This window comes from Azolla caroliniana, unplaced genomic scaffold, assembly GCF_043228905.1.
Source record: "Azolla caroliniana isolate FFs.n. ecotype wild unplaced genomic scaffold, voAzoCaro1.0.p SCAF_6, whole genome shotgun sequence".
In the NCBI taxonomy this organism is placed as follows: Eukaryota; Viridiplantae; Streptophyta; class Polypodiopsida; order Salviniales; family Salviniaceae; genus Azolla; species Azolla caroliniana.
Window position 1 is genome coordinate 5,074,290 of NW_028230441.1, and position 17,219 is coordinate 5,091,508.

General features: G+C 38.3%; 1 protein-coding gene and 1 pseudogene across 2 annotated transcripts; one reads left to right on the plus strand and one right to left on the minus strand.

Annotated features, from left to right (window-relative positions):
• The first annotated feature begins 3,626 nt into the window (after window positions 1-3,626).
• LOC147862757 (syntaxin-124 pseudogene) lies at window positions 3,627-6,454 on the plus strand (annotated as a pseudogene). The gene is made up of 2 exons (XR_015529974.1): window positions 3,627-3,793; window positions 5,205-6,454. The product of XR_015529974.1 is annotated as a syntaxin-124 pseudogene (transcript).
• A 1,553-nt stretch (window positions 6,455-8,007) lies between these two features.
• Window positions 8,008-9,294, minus strand: LOC147862758 (uncharacterized). The gene has a single exon (XM_087320724.1). The coding sequence runs from the start codon at window positions 9,054-9,056 to the stop codon at window positions 8,364-8,366; it is 693 nt and encodes a 230-aa protein (XP_087176850.1). The 5' UTR covers window positions 9,057-9,294; the 3' UTR covers window positions 8,008-8,363.
• Between the last annotated feature and the right edge of the window lie 7,925 nt (window positions 9,295-17,219).

Here is a 17,219-nt window from a genome sequence, read left to right on the forward strand (position 1 = left end):
GCAGAAGAACAGAAAGGATCTGAGCACAGAAACCCTAACTTGATATTTACTAGAATGCCCTTTGGTTTTATTGCATTTATGAGAATACCCTTGGTTTTTTCTATACGGAAGTTTTCCTTTATTTCTCCTATAACATACAAAATAAGCCTTTTATATGTTATATATTGCCACGTACACAATGGGCCTACTGATCGAAATCAAGCACTCATATTTTGGTCACTATTCTGTGTTGTAATCGTAAGTAATCCTCCCTAGACATTCTATTGTTGTGGCGTCGTGATGATTTTCGACCTTGGCCAATGTTTTGCCTCGTGTACATGTACATGTATGTCTCGTACATCGGACATTCCATGGCCTTGTGTGCATCATCAACTTACACATGAAGCAACTTCAATCAACCCAGATTATGTGGTCAACGTCTTTGATTTAAATCATACATAGTGCTTACCATTGTCAACCCAATATGTGATAAATCAAGTATGCCATTGGATATTACAAAGGAATTGTTCAATTTGCTTTCTACTGGTCAATGAACCCATTAGATTGTGAATGGTAGTGAAAGTGGGGTGAAGAAAAGTGTGGTTGCCTTTAAGTTTTAGAAGGCCTTACATGACTGACATACCCTTACATGGCAATGCATGATACACAAGTTGTTCCACCCACTGATTGGACAAATTTTGCCATGAGCAATCATCCTATTTCTTCATTGACTATCTTTGCATAGTTGGGATTCGTTTGAGACACATAGCCTTACATGGCAATGCATGATACACCTGTTGTTTCACCCACCGATTGGAAAAAATTTGCCACGAGCAATCATCCCATTTCTTCGTTGACTATCTTTGTATAGTTGGGATTCCTTTGAGAAATTTTGTTGCCTTGGTGAATATTGTTGCTTCCTTTAGGTATCTCTTATGCTTGCAAATCCCCGTGCAAATAAATCCACGAGAATGCGAATATGTACTTTGATGAATCCCTATTAAATTTTAGTTTCTAGTTCCACTCTTACATTACTTGGTTCTTGTTCCATTTGTCTTGTTCACAACTTCATTGCTTTCAAGTGGCTCGGTTTGATTTTGAGGCTTGCTTGCATTTCCGATGTTTATTGCCGATACCTTTTAAGCCTCAAGATTTTATTCTCACATCACCTCAAGCATTTGCAAACCTTTTACTTTGCCCTTGTTTTTTCCTAGAGACTTATTCATTACATACTTGGAAACCCTGATAATCATGAATTTCAGCACAACCTTTGGATTTTTCATTGATAACATACCTTTAACCTTCATTATTCATCTCTTAAAACACAATATACGTGGCTGCGGTGTTTGTTGGGCACAAGTTCCCCTTTGAATTGAATTCTACACAAATGATTCTCTATCTCATGGAGTCAAATTTCAATGAGGCGTCTCAATAGAAATCGACTAAAACTCTTTTTTGGGATTGCAGTAGAGTTGCGCTATGAGGATGCAAACTACCACTGCCGGTATTTTTGGGAATTATTTTGTTACTATCAACCATTTTGTGTTGACTTCTATGAGTTGAGTTGGCTATAATTTTGTCGTCAACGTAGTAATACACTGAGGAGGACCTCCTACATGGGATACATATCTTTTTATTTCTCTCTTATTAGGGATCAAGCGAAAGGTCTATAAATGTGTGTGTAGGGTTTTTAACTCCATATAGACTCATTCATTCATATAGATCCCTTTGTTATTGGGTAGATGGAGGGTTTGCATGATGGGGGATTGAGTCCACAATGAATATACATCTATAGACAATATTAAGAGGATTCATTCATTATGGATCAATAAATTTCAAAAACATTATTGTAGTTTCTCAAAATCTATAAATACGTGAGACTTGCCATTATCTATAGACAATATTAAGATGAACATGTATGTGTTGTTAGGATCTATCCATATATTTGACGGAATTTGGATCATACTAATAATAGCTTTTTTCTCGGGCATGTTGTGCATTAGTTTACTCTAGATAAAAGCTCATTTATCATAAAGTTTAGAGCCATTCTATTTTCCTTTCATGAGTTTATCTATATGCACGATAATGATGGAGTTAGTTGGGGAACATGCTAAGAAGTTGGCATAACCAACCAATGACATAAAACAAATATACTAGTGGTTCAAATAAAGACATACTCTCTTTCAATCTATGATAGTGACACTCGCAATATATGTTTATGTAAGTTATCATTAACATGCTCTTAAATCAAGATGATGTTTTTGGTTATCTTCTTTGTATTGACATTGATTTTGGACCCCCTGTCACGGAATCGTAGTTTCCAATCGATGACCTTCAATGGTTATGCAAGTACTTGCTCATCTAAGACTGTAAGTGGTTCTATGGAAGGCCAAGCCATTTAATGCTTATTGCTCCTATCCACACTACATAGAGTTGAATAAGGGGCATAAATCTATCACTTGTTTTAGCACAATAGTTTGATTATCCTCAAGTATCGAGGTCGTCCTTTGCTCAATGACTGATGTTGAATTGACGAGGACCATCAAATATCATGCATTGATTGGCAACACTAGCTGAATCGATGGGATCGATCAAACAATGTGTACAAGGGAAACAAACAATGCACACAAAGCCGTAGAGGTGGGGGGGGGGGGGGGGGGAGAGAGGATCCGTTTGGACCATAGCAATCAATCCGAGTATATGTATGTATGTTGATGATGGGGGCACTGACTAGGCCGAAGTTTGGCTCACGAGGACAGACAAATGACTTGCGATGCATAGTTGCAGTCTTAGCCTCCACTCAAACCCAAAGATTCCTTTCAATTGAATCCTAGACGTAGGGACCTACGAAGCACACATACACACGTAGACTCTCTCCCTTTCCCTCTCCCTCTTTGTTTTCTTTTTCGTAATCATGTTATTGCAGTGGTAAGTTGTTTCACAATTAGTATTACACCTTGGGTTCAAAACGCAATTTTTTAAAGGGAAAAGTACTAGGATACCCCTGGAAGTTCGTCTATTTACCAGAATGCCCCTAGAAGTTCCAAATTTACCAAACTACCCCTATGTCCAAAAAATTACGTTTTATAAAGTAATTATACACTCAAATATTTGGTAAATAGGGCTAGTTTGGGTCCATTTCTTTGATCTTTGTTAATTAGGGTTTGTAGATTTGAGTGTATAATTACTTTATAAGGTGTAATTTTTTGGACATAGGGGTAGTTTGGTAAATTTGGAACTTATAGGGGCATTTTGGTAAATAGACAAACTTCTAGGGGTATCCTGGTACTTTTCCCTTTTTTTTATTTCTCTATTACTCCAATTTCCATACTCTTTACTTACTAGATGCCATTGTGGAATGTAGGGTTTTGAACCCATGACGTACTGGTCTCCATTGGGCAATCTTACGAAGAGATAGATAGATCATAGACACTCTCTCTCTTGCCTCGGAGGAGTACATATGTATGTGTGTGCATGTGTGTTTTTTGAGCACACTGTCGTGAGCAAAAAATTCAAATTTCAAAAAATTTGCTTTACTATTTCCCCCCAAATTCTGCACCTCCCCTCCCCATCCCCACCGCAGCCATTCTTTCTAAGGTTCACTCTCTCACTCCCCCCTCCTTCTCTGCTTCTCTTCTTTTGCCTATTCTTCTCTGTCCGTCCGTCCGTCTCTGATTTGTCTTTCTTTCTGTTATCTCATCTCAGTTTTCCTGGTTTGTTTTGGCAGATCTTCTCCTCTCCACCGTCATCCACATCATAATCGTCTTCTTCTTCTCATCTTTAGGGTTTGAAGATATCGCCAAATTTACACCAGGTATGTATCACGAATATACTTTTTATGGATTGTCCTGCTTTCCTATTGGCATTCCACACTTTTCTGATGCTTCTCTCTGATTATGTTTCGCCTTATCATTAATCGATGAATACTTTGATATCCTTCAGCATTTGTGCTTTGCGTGAAGTCTTTATGTACTATTTGTTTGAATTCTATTTAATGCTAGAAGATCTGATCGTCTACATCTGGATAATTGCCTTCTATACATTTTGACAAAACTTGTTCTTTTTCACTGCCTTCTATAATCGAGAAAACCCTATTCATTCCTCATATTGTACTTCCCATGCCTTGCTGTTTTATTTATTTATTTGCTGAGATTTTTCTATGTTTTGATTCTACTGCTATCCATACTTTTCAGACCGTTAGAATATCTGATAAAAGATATTCTATGGTTCATCTTTTTCAAAGGTGTTTGATACTTGTTTTTGTTTTCTATCTCTCATGATCAGAGGAACTGAAATCCATCAGGATATTCTGGTTGCAATGGTTTTGTTATGCATATATTTGAGGCGAGTTCTAACTTCTATTTACTTTGTAGAATGCTCTGTGATTTGATCAATCTTCCGCAGTTTTTTTGTTCATTCTTTGGGTAAACTTTCACCTTTATTTATGAACCTCAAAATATCTGGTCGATGCATTGTAAGATTTCCAAATTTACATTTTCTACAATGCACAATTGCGATCTTCAGCATATTCTGATCTACTGGTGGAAGTTTCTACATACGTTTTCCGTTGAGGTAGTGGTTATGTTGCTCATTGATCTATGAAAAATATTTTCTGCTATGAAACTGCATGACTGTTTGGTACTTGATATGTTTCTTGATGCTGACCAACATTAGTCTCTAACCACATGACTCATTGACCTCTGTGGTATGTTCCTTGTTGTTGATGATCTCTAACCTTGGTTTATTAACACGTTAGTAAGAAACACTAAAATAGATAAATGACAATCATAAAGTTACAAGTGACATTTCTCAGGGTTTGATGATGGAAACCAGGTCGAAAATGAAGAAAATGCCAACAAGCACTGAATAAAAATGAATGCTGATTAACAAGATATTCTGTTGTGAGACTTGATCCTACGAACTTAAGGTTGCAAAGTGCAACCGCCATCCCAAAACAAATGTTGTTCAATGCATTTTTATTTCAAATAATTTGAAATTGGTAATTTGCTAGGTCAGATTAATTAAACCTACTTTGCAATTACGAAAGTTGACTACAGTATTTTTATTTACTTTGATCCTTTGTTGAGAGTATACTATTTTGTGGGAACAGAAACTGTATGACATAGGATTGAAACTTTATCTTGTACCTTATTACAGATAGAAACCGTATGCCAGATTTATTCATACTATAGACAAGCATGTAATGTCTTCTTAACTTCTCGCAGATTCTTTTAGAGATCACCAAAATGAATGATCTTCTTGGAAAGTCTTTCATGAAGTGTACAGATTATGTGGATCTCAAAAAAGATGTAATGAGAGATGTGGAGATGGGAGATGTAAATGAAGATCTCCAGGGAGATCAGAGCCTCAATACTTTTTTCCAAGAGGTAAATTTAGTGAACATTGATATGGAAACAGTGAAAACCCTTCTTGCAAATCTCCAGAAGGAAAACAAAGAGAGCAAAAATGTCCATAAAGCGATGGCAATGAAAGAATTGCGTGATAGGATGGATGGAGATGTTGAGGAGGTATTAAGAAAAGCAAAGTCCATTAAGGCAAAGCTTGAAGATCTAGATAAAGCAAACATAGCAAATCGAAAGAATCCAGGTTGTGAAGCAGGAACTCCTGCTGATCGAGCTCGAACAGGTGTAACTAGCTCTCTTAGGAAAAAGCTCAAGGATTTGATGGGAGAATTCCAAACTTTGAGAGAAAGAATAGTGGGAGACTATAAGGAAACTGTGGAGAGAAGATATTTCACTGTCACTGGTCAGAAACCTGATGACAAAACTGTCGAACAGATGATTGAAACTGGAGAAAGTGAAAATTTCCTTCAAAGAGCTATTCAAGAGCAAGGAAGAGGTCAGGTGATGGACACTATTAGAGAGTTTCAAGAGAGACACGATGCTGTAAAAGAGATTGAGAAGAATTTGATTGAGCTTCATCAGATCTTTCTTGACATGGCTGTGCTTGTTGAAGCTCAGGGGGAGCAGTTGAATGACATTGAGCACTATGTTTATCATGCCAATCAGTACATTGATAAGGGTAGACAAGATCTCGAGACTGCAAAGAAATACAGAGGAAACACTCGCAAATACATGTGTATTGCTATCCTCATCTTGCTAATTTTTATCTTGATTGTTCTTGTTCCTATAGCTACTAGCTTCAAACATTAGTGGCCGCTTTGTTCGATTTGATCGGTCAAACATTTCTCCTTCAAATTTGCTTGTGAATTTACTATACCCACACAAAAGTGTTTTCTTGCTTGCTTTCATCCTCATAGCTCAGTTTGTCTTATTATCGATGATAAAAGCATAAAGGTTTCTAGCTACTGAAGATCACAACCTAGTGATTTTCCACTCCTCTATGTGGTAATATTTATCCAAACATTTGTGTAAGTTTTTCTTTGTTGCCTGTCTTAAGAGGCAAAGCGATCTATTGTTTTGGAAATCATAGTTCAGAAAATTGTTGTACAGAATATACTTTCATTTCATGTTGAAGAAGAGATCAAGACATTATTCTGGAAATTTGTAATTGTGATCTGGAAGCCCTATTGGATGTATGTGAATGAGTTTAGAACCGTTTGATAACCTCATCAAAGTACAAATAGTAGCTAATCTATGGGTTAATTTAGAGCAATTATAATATCACTAATGATTCAATTGAACTGATGGTCAGTTTGCCTGTAGAACGGTAGTTGATGTATGTTAATTATCACATGTAAACACATTTTCATGAACAAGAATAGTTTCACTACCATCCATTGAATTTTTTGACAGTTAAATGGTGCTTTGGTTTATACTTATATTTAAGGTGCTATATGTGCATACATGGCACTAAGAGCAATTCTAGAAGACAATGATATGACCTCGTCATTTCACTTTGTTTAAAGAATGTCGTGACTTTGGCCTCACCCTTACTTGTATGGAGCATACAAATGTACATTGAATTTCTCAGAAATGTGCCTAAAATTGAGCACATTTGGGGATATTCCCAAGCTCAAATAGTCTATACTAGATTCTGCTGAAATGTCTTAGTTAAAGTAAGTCTTAGGATACTCACTAAATCCTTGATTTACACTTATTTTGGCATAAAACAAAACCGTATTCCCAACAAAATTTTGTAATATTAGTTAGAATTTGACAAAAAGGCTGTCTAACATAGGTAGTAGTAGGTAGGTAGGTAGGGAGTGAGGATTAGAGGATCGCCAATAAAAAAGCAGCCAAAGGCGTACAAATATAGACCTAGAATATAGAGTGATTCAAAACCTAAAGATAAAGGATCTGTCTGTCATGTTGAACGCATGCTCACTGTAATAAGAGACATAGTTTCATAAGAAGGACACACATATGCATACATATTCATATCAAAAGTTCTCATTTCTGTTTAGCCTTGAGCTGAGGGGCTTTGGGCATTTCTCTCATAAGATATTTCTGGGTCAAAGTAGAAAACGGAAAAATGGCCCTCAGGAAAAGTTCCTTATTTCTCAAAGACAACTTTTTGGCACAATTACTGGGCGTCAAAATCAGTGTAAAAATACAATGCAGGAATTGCTACAGTGTTTTTGGTCGATGGTTCCTTTTCACGCCACCAAGAACACGTTCCAAACTACATATGTCAGTTCATTAAATCATCCTGAGCACCCACATTATTAGGCTTAAAGAGAAGAAATGGCGTCATATACCTCCAATTTCCAAACAAATCCTCCACACCATCACTTAATAATGCCACCATATAATGAAACAAATTGAAACACGCGGATGATCCCTCTTTTTTGTACCTTCTTTAGAAAATAAATGATAAAAGGTCCTTCAAAAACCAGATCTCAATATACATTGGACAGACAATTATCCTTGGTTCTCACACGAGAAAGAATCCCCCAAAAAACAAAGGTTTACAAGATGTGGGTTCCAAACCCGATCGATTCGATGATAGCTAGCAATTTCACATCCCATTACCCCCTCCCTGCCCACATCGAAATCTTGGCACAATACATCCATGGATGGGCTGTTTTATAATATTATAGACAAGAACGAAAGACCATTTCCGATAGGTGTTGAGCATCCCCAATGCATCAAAAAATGAATAACATAACAGGCCCCTGATTGCTTCAATGGTGTCAGGAATTCACCATTGCTGAAAATGATTACTTAGTGATTAGATACAGAAGCAACCGAAACCACTTCACCACTATCAAAATGATAAACCAGTACCTACTTCATAATCAAGCACAAAACTAGCCGGATGATGATCAGTGTTAGGGAGATATTCACATACAGCTGAGTTTGAAAGCATTACCAATTGCCAAACACAGTGAATTCGAGAGATGGTTAAAAACAATTGATAACATCCACAGCAATCAGATGCCATGCTCCTCTTGCTTCTTCTTAAGAATGAGTTTTTTTCCGTCTTCTTCTAGCCACCAAAAATAGCAGGAGGAGGAGCTGGAGCGAGGCGGCGATGGCAATGAAGGTAATACCTAGTGCCTTACCAGCACTATGCTTTGTGTGGGGATTATTGGATAGTGGAGGGGGGTAAGGGCGGTGGTGGGATTCGAACTCGTGGTGGAATGGGAGGGCAGGGTGGGAGGGGCTGATGGCAAAGGAGAGTGGAGAAGATGGGGAGGGGGAAGGAGGATGAGGTGGAGGTGGAGGTGGAGGTGGAGGTGGAGGAGGAGGAGGAAGTGGTGGTGGTGGAGATGGTGGAGGTGGAGGTGGAGGTGGAGGAGGAGATGGTGGAGGTGGAGATGGTGGAGGTGGAGGTGGAGGTGGAGGAGGAGATGGAGATGGAGGTGGAGGTGGAGGTGGAGGTGGAGGTGGAGGTGGAGGTGGAGGTGGATATGGAGATGGGGGTGGAGGTGGAGGTGTACTAGACTCGCATTTGATTACTGTCACATCAGCCCAACCACAGATGAAGTGGCATAGCAGCACTATCCTGATCATTGTCGCAAGGTTGTAACCATAGCCACCATAGCCACCATTCCTCCTCCAACTCATGCTCTGGAAAGGAACAGAGGAGGAGAGAAACATTTCCTGTGTCCCTAGGTTTTTGCAGAGAATTAGGCCTTTCTGTATATGCATAACCCTAACAAAACATTTTTGTTAAATAATGTATATGTTAATAATGTAAATGAGCATGTAATGTATTATGTATGTATAGCTTTTGCAGCTCTTCGTACATATATAGTGCCCCTGCTCTGCTGCTTCCATAACATGTCGAGCATAACCTAGAGGCATAACATGTATGTAAATGGGACCTTGAGTTTCTGAAGCCTTTGAGAAACAGAGCAATACAGGCGAAGAGAGGATAATTAGGGCATTTACCCTGTGTAGAAGAGAGAGAGAGAGAGAGAGAGAGAGAGAGAGAGATCTGGGTCTCCTCACTGGTCTTTTACTTGTACGTCATGTGAGCACAGCTTGGAACCCACACACACACACACACACACACACACACACACACACACACACACACACACACACAGTTTCTCTCTCTCCTCTCTCCTCCTCTCTGTCTCTGTCTCTGTCTCTCTCTGTATCCCACTTTCTCTGTCTCTCTCTCTCTCTCTCTCTCTCTCTCTCTCTCTCTCTCTCTCTCTCTCTCTCCAATCCAAGTGGGCCTTCAATTATAACAATAAATAGATCAGACAACCTGTTAAGGAAAATGGAAATCTCGTGAATACCCCTCCCTCCCTTTATATAATTCCCCACAAAAATGCCCTCCACCTCTCCTCACTTCCTCCATGCTTCCTTTAGAAGAGATGTGCTTTAGAATCATCCCCAGGTGCGCTTGAATGGAAGTTATTGATCTAGAATTCTTTCCTATAGAGACCTGGCCGGCTGGGAAGAACCGGTGTTGATAACCCACGACTTGCTTGCTTGCTTGACGGTTGAAGAAGCGATTTTCATCGGCATTCTACTTGCCAAAAAGAAAGCCTTCATGAGCTCAATTCTTAAAGCATTAGATTCCCACACCTTGCCAATGAACTTTTTGATTCACATATGTCATTACTGTGTGTGCTCATTCACCCATGTTTTCTTGACTTATCCGCTCAATTATGTCTCACCTTGTTGGCTACCCCTTGTTGATTTGTAAATCTGTCCAACCTAGATCATTCTTGTAAATAACTACGTAGATACCCATGCTACTTAACATAGAAAATTAGAGCCTATGATTGTAGATCTAATCGGGCGTGAATTAAAGATTGTCGTTCAAATGTACTCCTATGTCTGTAAACCATGTTAAACCACCTCTCTAAACGAAGAGAGAAACTGGAACCTAAGAAAATCATCATGTCGCTATTTGCTTATATCTTGCCTCTCCTTCCTCGTGTACCTACTATCTTTGTGTGAGTGATGCTCCAACTAAGTTGTATGTTGAGATGCGATCAAATGGTACGACTTGGTGATGGTGCCCGGTTACTCCTCTTTTAGCACTAATGGTCTTCCTCTATGTATTCCTCCATGGGCTATATTGCTCATATTGTATTCTTGATTGTGAGTATGTGTATTGTGTTGCATTTGTGTGTGATTGGTGTAACAATGTTAAGATTATAGGTAATCCTGATTCCCTCACGTAGTATGTTACAAGAAACAACATTTAAAAAAGAAGAAGAAAGATACACCTCAGTATATTACTTGAGAAATGTACATATAGAAAACAAAAGGAGACATTTCATATCACCTCTATTGTGATACAAAGGCTAATACCAACATCTGATCAAACAGATGATATCATATGAGAAACAAGTGGAGCAAAAACTACAAGCTATGCAACAAAAAAGAAGGTATGGCATAATTCCACCTTAGACCAGAAGTTGTGTTTGAAAATAAGTGAAGCCCTTGCCATTGTTTCTTAAAGTCCACTTGATGTTGCCATAGAACATCAGCCGAACCCTGCATATCATCATATTGACCATGTAGTGTATGGACAAATACAACCATAATTCAATAAACACGGTGCAGAGATGTATGTGAGCATTATTAAAAACGACATCACATCTCGCTTTCCATATTATCCAAAGAGCTAATGGCGCAATAGTACACCAAATAACCAGATTTTCAATTCTAAACAGTGGAATAGAAGATGGAAATAAGGTGAGATAGAGGTGTTCGTGGGAAAAGTGAAAGACATGAGAAGCATGCCTACTTTCAGACTTCATAACATCTCCATGAAGGGCACCCCATAATACTGCACCCCACGAGAAAATAGAACGAGAATAATGTTGTCTCAACAATAAAAACAACTTACTAAAAAATGGCTTGATCCTAGGGCATAACCAAAACACATGCAAAATAGATTCCATAGATGCACCACAATGCATTCCACAAGCATATTGCTGATTTTGCCTCAACCAATCACCAATAGGAAGAGCATAATGCATCAACAGCCAGCGAAAACAAATCACTTTTTTCGGCAACTACATACTTCGCAACCATTTCCAAAATTTGGTAAGTTGTAATGCATTCACATTATTTGGAGTCTAATGCTTCATGGTAGCAGGGCATTTATACATTGATTGCAACAATAAATTTCTACCTAGCTCAACCGAATATTGGAAAAACGCTAAATGTTTACCATCTCCACAAGCACTCAGATTTTTCCATTGATAATCAGTCGGATTCCTGTCCCAATTGTAAAGAGGTTTTTTTTGAAAACCCCACAATGAACAACACTGTAAGCATTCTTGAAAGGGTGGATCCAAGAACCATTTTTTTCTAGATCTTGCAACTACTCGAATAGCTGAAACATTGGCGGACATCCACACATTTGATGTAGAAAATACATGCCACAACCTACCATCATCATCCACATTAAAGAATATAGCATCGCCCACAATGTTAGTTACTTTAGCTCCTAAAATAACCTTTAGAGGAGAGAAATAACCAAACCAAATCTGATTGCTAGAGGTGGACCATGAAGCCATAAATTGTCCCAATGCCACTTGCATATCATTGCACATAATAACACCTCCTCGAACTAAAAGCATCAACAAAGATTGTAATGGTTGATTCATAAGATAAAATTCCCATGATAGAACATTACCTATTGATGCATTCAAAGAAGCCCAATTCAGCCAAGGACAACTACCAAGCAGAAAACCCCTTGCACCAGAGAAGAGAAAATTCCAGGTCAAAGGTTGTCTCAACAAGTCATCCGTTATCAAAGGCATCTTCCGAACTAGAAACTTTTTAACAATTGACCAACTTGTGAGAATTCCATTAGAGAATCTATCTTCTGATAATGTTGTTCTAAACAAATGAAAATTTTGAATAAAGGCCCCTTAATGAGGGTTGTCATATTCCACCTATTGTCGGACACATAGTAGATTGCCTAGGCATCATCAGCTGACTCCAAACATCTTGCATTGGCAACATAGCTCCACACACAAATTTAGAAAGCAAAACCTTACATTGCGCTTCTGGATCCACCAACCCCAACCCACCATTTTGTCGCGGAGCAATCAATACTGCCCAAGATACTTTAGGCCTTTTATCTTAACATGTTTTTACTCCTCAAATGTAATTGCGAATGAGGCGTTGCTCTTGCAAAATACAGGATCTAGCAAACAACATAGTAGAAGCAATATACCAAATAGTTGCCAGAAGAACTTGGTTAGCTACAAACAAGTACACGACCTGCAAATGACAGGTTAACCAAATCCCAAAGCAACAATTTTCTCCTTAACTTTACAAGTAGAGGAGCAACTAACATATATGCATTAACATGAAGTCCCACTTGACAACCTAAGTAACGAGTAGTGGTTCCATCAGGAACCCACTTGAATTCTTGCAAAAAGGCATCCAAGTAGGCAACAAATTTTGTGATACCCAAAAACCAAGAGATTTATGCCAATTTATCTTTGCTCTAGAGGCCAAACAGAATTCCTCCACTAACTACTACTTGCAATTTACTTAAATTATCATCATTACCTTGGACATAAATTGCAGTATCATCTGCAAATTCGGAATCCAAATGTTGTTGTTGCATTGTAGGCAAAGGCAAACCCTTCAAAGAAACTTGAGAAGAATTTAAATACATTGAAAATGTTTCCATTACTAGCAAAAACAGGAATGGGGCCAATGGATAGCCTTGACGTACAGAACGCGTAATAGAGAATTTTCTAGTTTGCCCACCGGCTACCGAGACTAAACTAAAGGCCTCACGATACAATGAAGCTACAACCCTAATCCATTGAACAAGAAAACCAAATCTTAAAAATGAACCTTCCATGAAGTCCCAATTAAGTCTGTCACATGCCTTTTCAAAATCTAATAAAAGTACCACAAGATCTTCTTTATTCTTCGTTGCAATCCCTGTTAATTCCCAGAATAGAAAAACATTATAAAAAATACTACGTTCTTGCATAAATCCCTTCTGAGATGCATGCACAAAATCCGGAATTAAGGGTTGTAATCTCAAAGCCAATAACTTAACATAAATTTTGTAGATTGTATTCAATAAAGTAATGGGGCACCACCCTTAACCTCATTTGTAACTACATCACCTTTCAGAATGAGGTATATCAATCCCTCTTTCCACATTTGTGGCATAATACCTGTATTGAACATTTCTTGAAATGCTGCAAGTAAATCATCAACACACAAATCCCAATATGTAATGAAAAATTCTCTCTCCATTCCATCTACTCCCGGGCACACATATGGTGCAATACCTTTGATAGCCTGCAATATTTCAAAGGAGGAAAATGGACGATGAAGTTGATGCGATATCCGAGATGTTACCTTAACCGCTGTAGCAGTCCATATTTTTTGACGCATATGTAGAGTTTCAACACTTAGAATATCTGCTAATAACAACGACTCATAATAAGTGGCTACAATATGCCCATTTCATCTCTATCCATTGTGACAGTGCCGTAAGATATTTTCAACTGTACAATCTGAATTTTATTTCTTTTAGGCATAACATGTTGGTTCTTTTTATTGACATGGTGTTACCTTTTGCACACCGTCTTGCTGCAAATGCTTGAAAAAAGAATTGAGCACGTTTTTGCTGCAAAGAAGAAATATTAAGCATCATAGCATTTTGTAATTTAGAATGAATACATTGAGAATGAGGTTGTTTTTCTTGCAAAATTTGAAGAGAAGCCACACCTCTCTTAGCATTCAACAAACTTCTAGCGTAATTACTCTGTTTTAACTTAGCTTGTTGTATAAAGAAGTTGGAAACTGCCAGAAGAGCATTTTGTATTTTCTAACAATTAGAATCCCCTACCGCCATTCTCCAAAGTGAAAAAACGGTATGCTGCAAATTCATATCATCAACAATAAACCTTGGCACATACAATCGAGAAATAGAAGTATGACTGTCCATACAAAAGTTGAGCATAATCGGAGCATGATCTGAGAATGAAGTGCCCGATATAATACCCACATATCCTCCATGATCCCCCAAAAAAGAATCTGCATAAAACCTATCTATTCTCGGCAAATTAAGAGCATCACTTCTTCTATTGGAACGTGAATATAACAAGGAATCAAGCATGCGAGAGAAAATAAGAATATGCCACAAATCAGTAACTTCATATTTGAAAATTAATTTCTCCCACTCACGCAATTCCAAACCCGAGATAGTAGCAGAAGATCCACCTAATGTATCAATAAGGCTTTCAATAATGTTCCAATCACCACACATACACCAATGTTGTGCCATAGGAAGATCTTGCAATAACATATCCACAATCGAATTCTTGTAGTAGTAGAATTCGGAGCATATACATTAAAAAAACCAATCAATTTTCCAAAAATAAGAATAAGCATATATTGAACTCTACCACCATGCAAGACTCCTTTAGCTTGCACATGAGTCTGCCATTGCATTCTAAGTGCGATACAAAGACCACCTTGAGTACCAGAGGGTCCAAACACTGGAACCCATTCATAAATCCAACTACCACACAATAAATTTCTAATCGACGCTATCCTTCGCGAATTAAGATGGTGTTCTCGAAAACATGGCATATCAAGTCGACCTATAGAAGATAGAAATAATTCTTGATTCAAGTAACATTTTACTCTATTACAACGACTCACACCTAATCCTTGAAGGTTCCAAGATATTAAATAATCCATATCAAGATTGAGATGGAGAAGACCTCTTATCAGTCAAAACTACTTGTCTCTCCTTTTGAGAAGATGTTACTGCTCTTGTTATTCTTTTTTCCACACGAGAATCCTTGAATAAAATACGATAGTCTTTATATACTCTATTTTTGCTATTCCCAAGCGCTTCTATAGTATCCTTTGCGGATGTAAAAACATAAGGTGACTACCCGATCCCTGTCTATAAAACAACTGAATATGATTGAGCATCTACCTTTGTATCGTTATGATAAAAAGAGGTTATCATTTTCTGAACTGACGTTTCAACTTTCGTCGGAGCTTGTTCTGGCATTGGGTCAATGACTGGAACAATTTCCAAAGAAGAAATGGAAACCGACATATCTACATCTTTTCACAAAGCGTCCATACTACATTCAGGAAATGCTAAGGGAGGGGGATGACTGGAATAATCTCCATAGATGGAGCGGAAACTGACATTCCTATAACTTGCCTCAAAGTGTCCATACTACATTTCGGTAGTGCAATTTGAGGGAGACTGGATACAAGAAGTGGCCAATCCTTTCTTATTTCATTCTTAAGTTGGGATGAAATATACTTTCTTCACATGACAACATAACTTTTTGATTTTTTTTGTGTTTGAAAAGGAAGTTGATATGTTGGGGTTCATCGGCGATAACAAGATGGTTGATGTGGATTGAATGAAGTTCATTTTCTGTTTTTGTTAGGATGAGTGATGATGTTGTAGGGACTGAAGCTGTCATCATGAGAAGGAAGTTGATATGTTGGTGATCATCGACGATATTGAGATGATTGATGTGGATTGGAGGAAGTTCATTTTTTGGTTTTTTGTAAGGATGAGTGAATCTGATGTTGTAGGGGCTGAAGCTAATATCATGAGAAGGCGAGGAACTTTTTAGACTCATTTTTTGTTGTCTGTATAGGATGTTAATGACAATCAGTGATATGGCAAGATGGCCGGCTAGATGTTAATGAGGATTGAATGAAGATGATTTTATGTTGTTCATTAGGATGAGTGATGATGAAGGTAGAGATTGAAGCATATTGCCATGATGAGAGGATGAGTGATGATGGTGTGGAGGCCGAAGCAGAGCATGAGTAGGAATCATTCTAGATTCATTTTGTTGTTATTTGTACATGAATCTGGTGGTAATCGACGAGATGGTTGATGTGGACTGAGGGAAGAAATTTTTCTTTGTGATAAGGATGAGCGAAGATGATGGTGGTGGTGGTGGGGGGGGAGTTGATTATTATGAGTAGGTGAGGAAACTTTTAGACTCATTTTTTGCTGTCAGTACAAGATGTCGGTGGGCATCGACAAGATGACAAGATGGTCGGTGAGATCCAAATGTTGATGTGGACTAAATGAAGAAGATTTTAGGTTTCTCATTATGATGAGTGATGATGGTGTGGCGGTAGGGATTGAAGCATAGTACCATGATGAGCGGATGAGTGATGATGGTGTGGGGGCCGAATCAAATCATGTGGGGGGAGGAAATAGTCTAGATTCATTTTGTTGATTCGTGCATCCTAGGTTCTGCATACTTGGAAATTGTTGCCTGGAACAAAGTTGATGGGATGTGCATCACGAGGAGTAAATTGGTCTTCTCATAGACCCTTGATGTGCCCACAAGAAGGATGCTCTTCAACGTTAGTGTTGGATGGTCTTCAAATCGGCTTAGCCTGGTTGATATATATGCTAAATGTGGTATGCTTGCAAAATCAAAACAAGCGCGTGAAGAGCTTCCTATTCGAAATGAAGTCTCTTGGTCTTCACTAATTGCTAGATATGCCCAACAATGCCAAGGTTACGAAGCATTGAAAGGCTTTGAAAGGATGGGATATGAGGGTTATCTTGCCAATGCAATCACCTTCATTTGCATCATGAAAGCTTGTGGTACCATAGGTGCTATTGACGAGGGCAAAGAGATTTATAATGAGACTGTGAGTAGAGGCTTGATTAATATGAATATCATTCTTGGCACAACTTTACTAGATATGTATGCTAGATGTGATCTCTTTACCGAAGCACAATATGTTCTTGATGTGCTTCCTATTCGAAATGAAGTGTCGTGGTAAGCACTAATCGAAGGCTACACACCCAATGGGAAAGATAACGAAGCACTGAGTTGTTTAGAACAA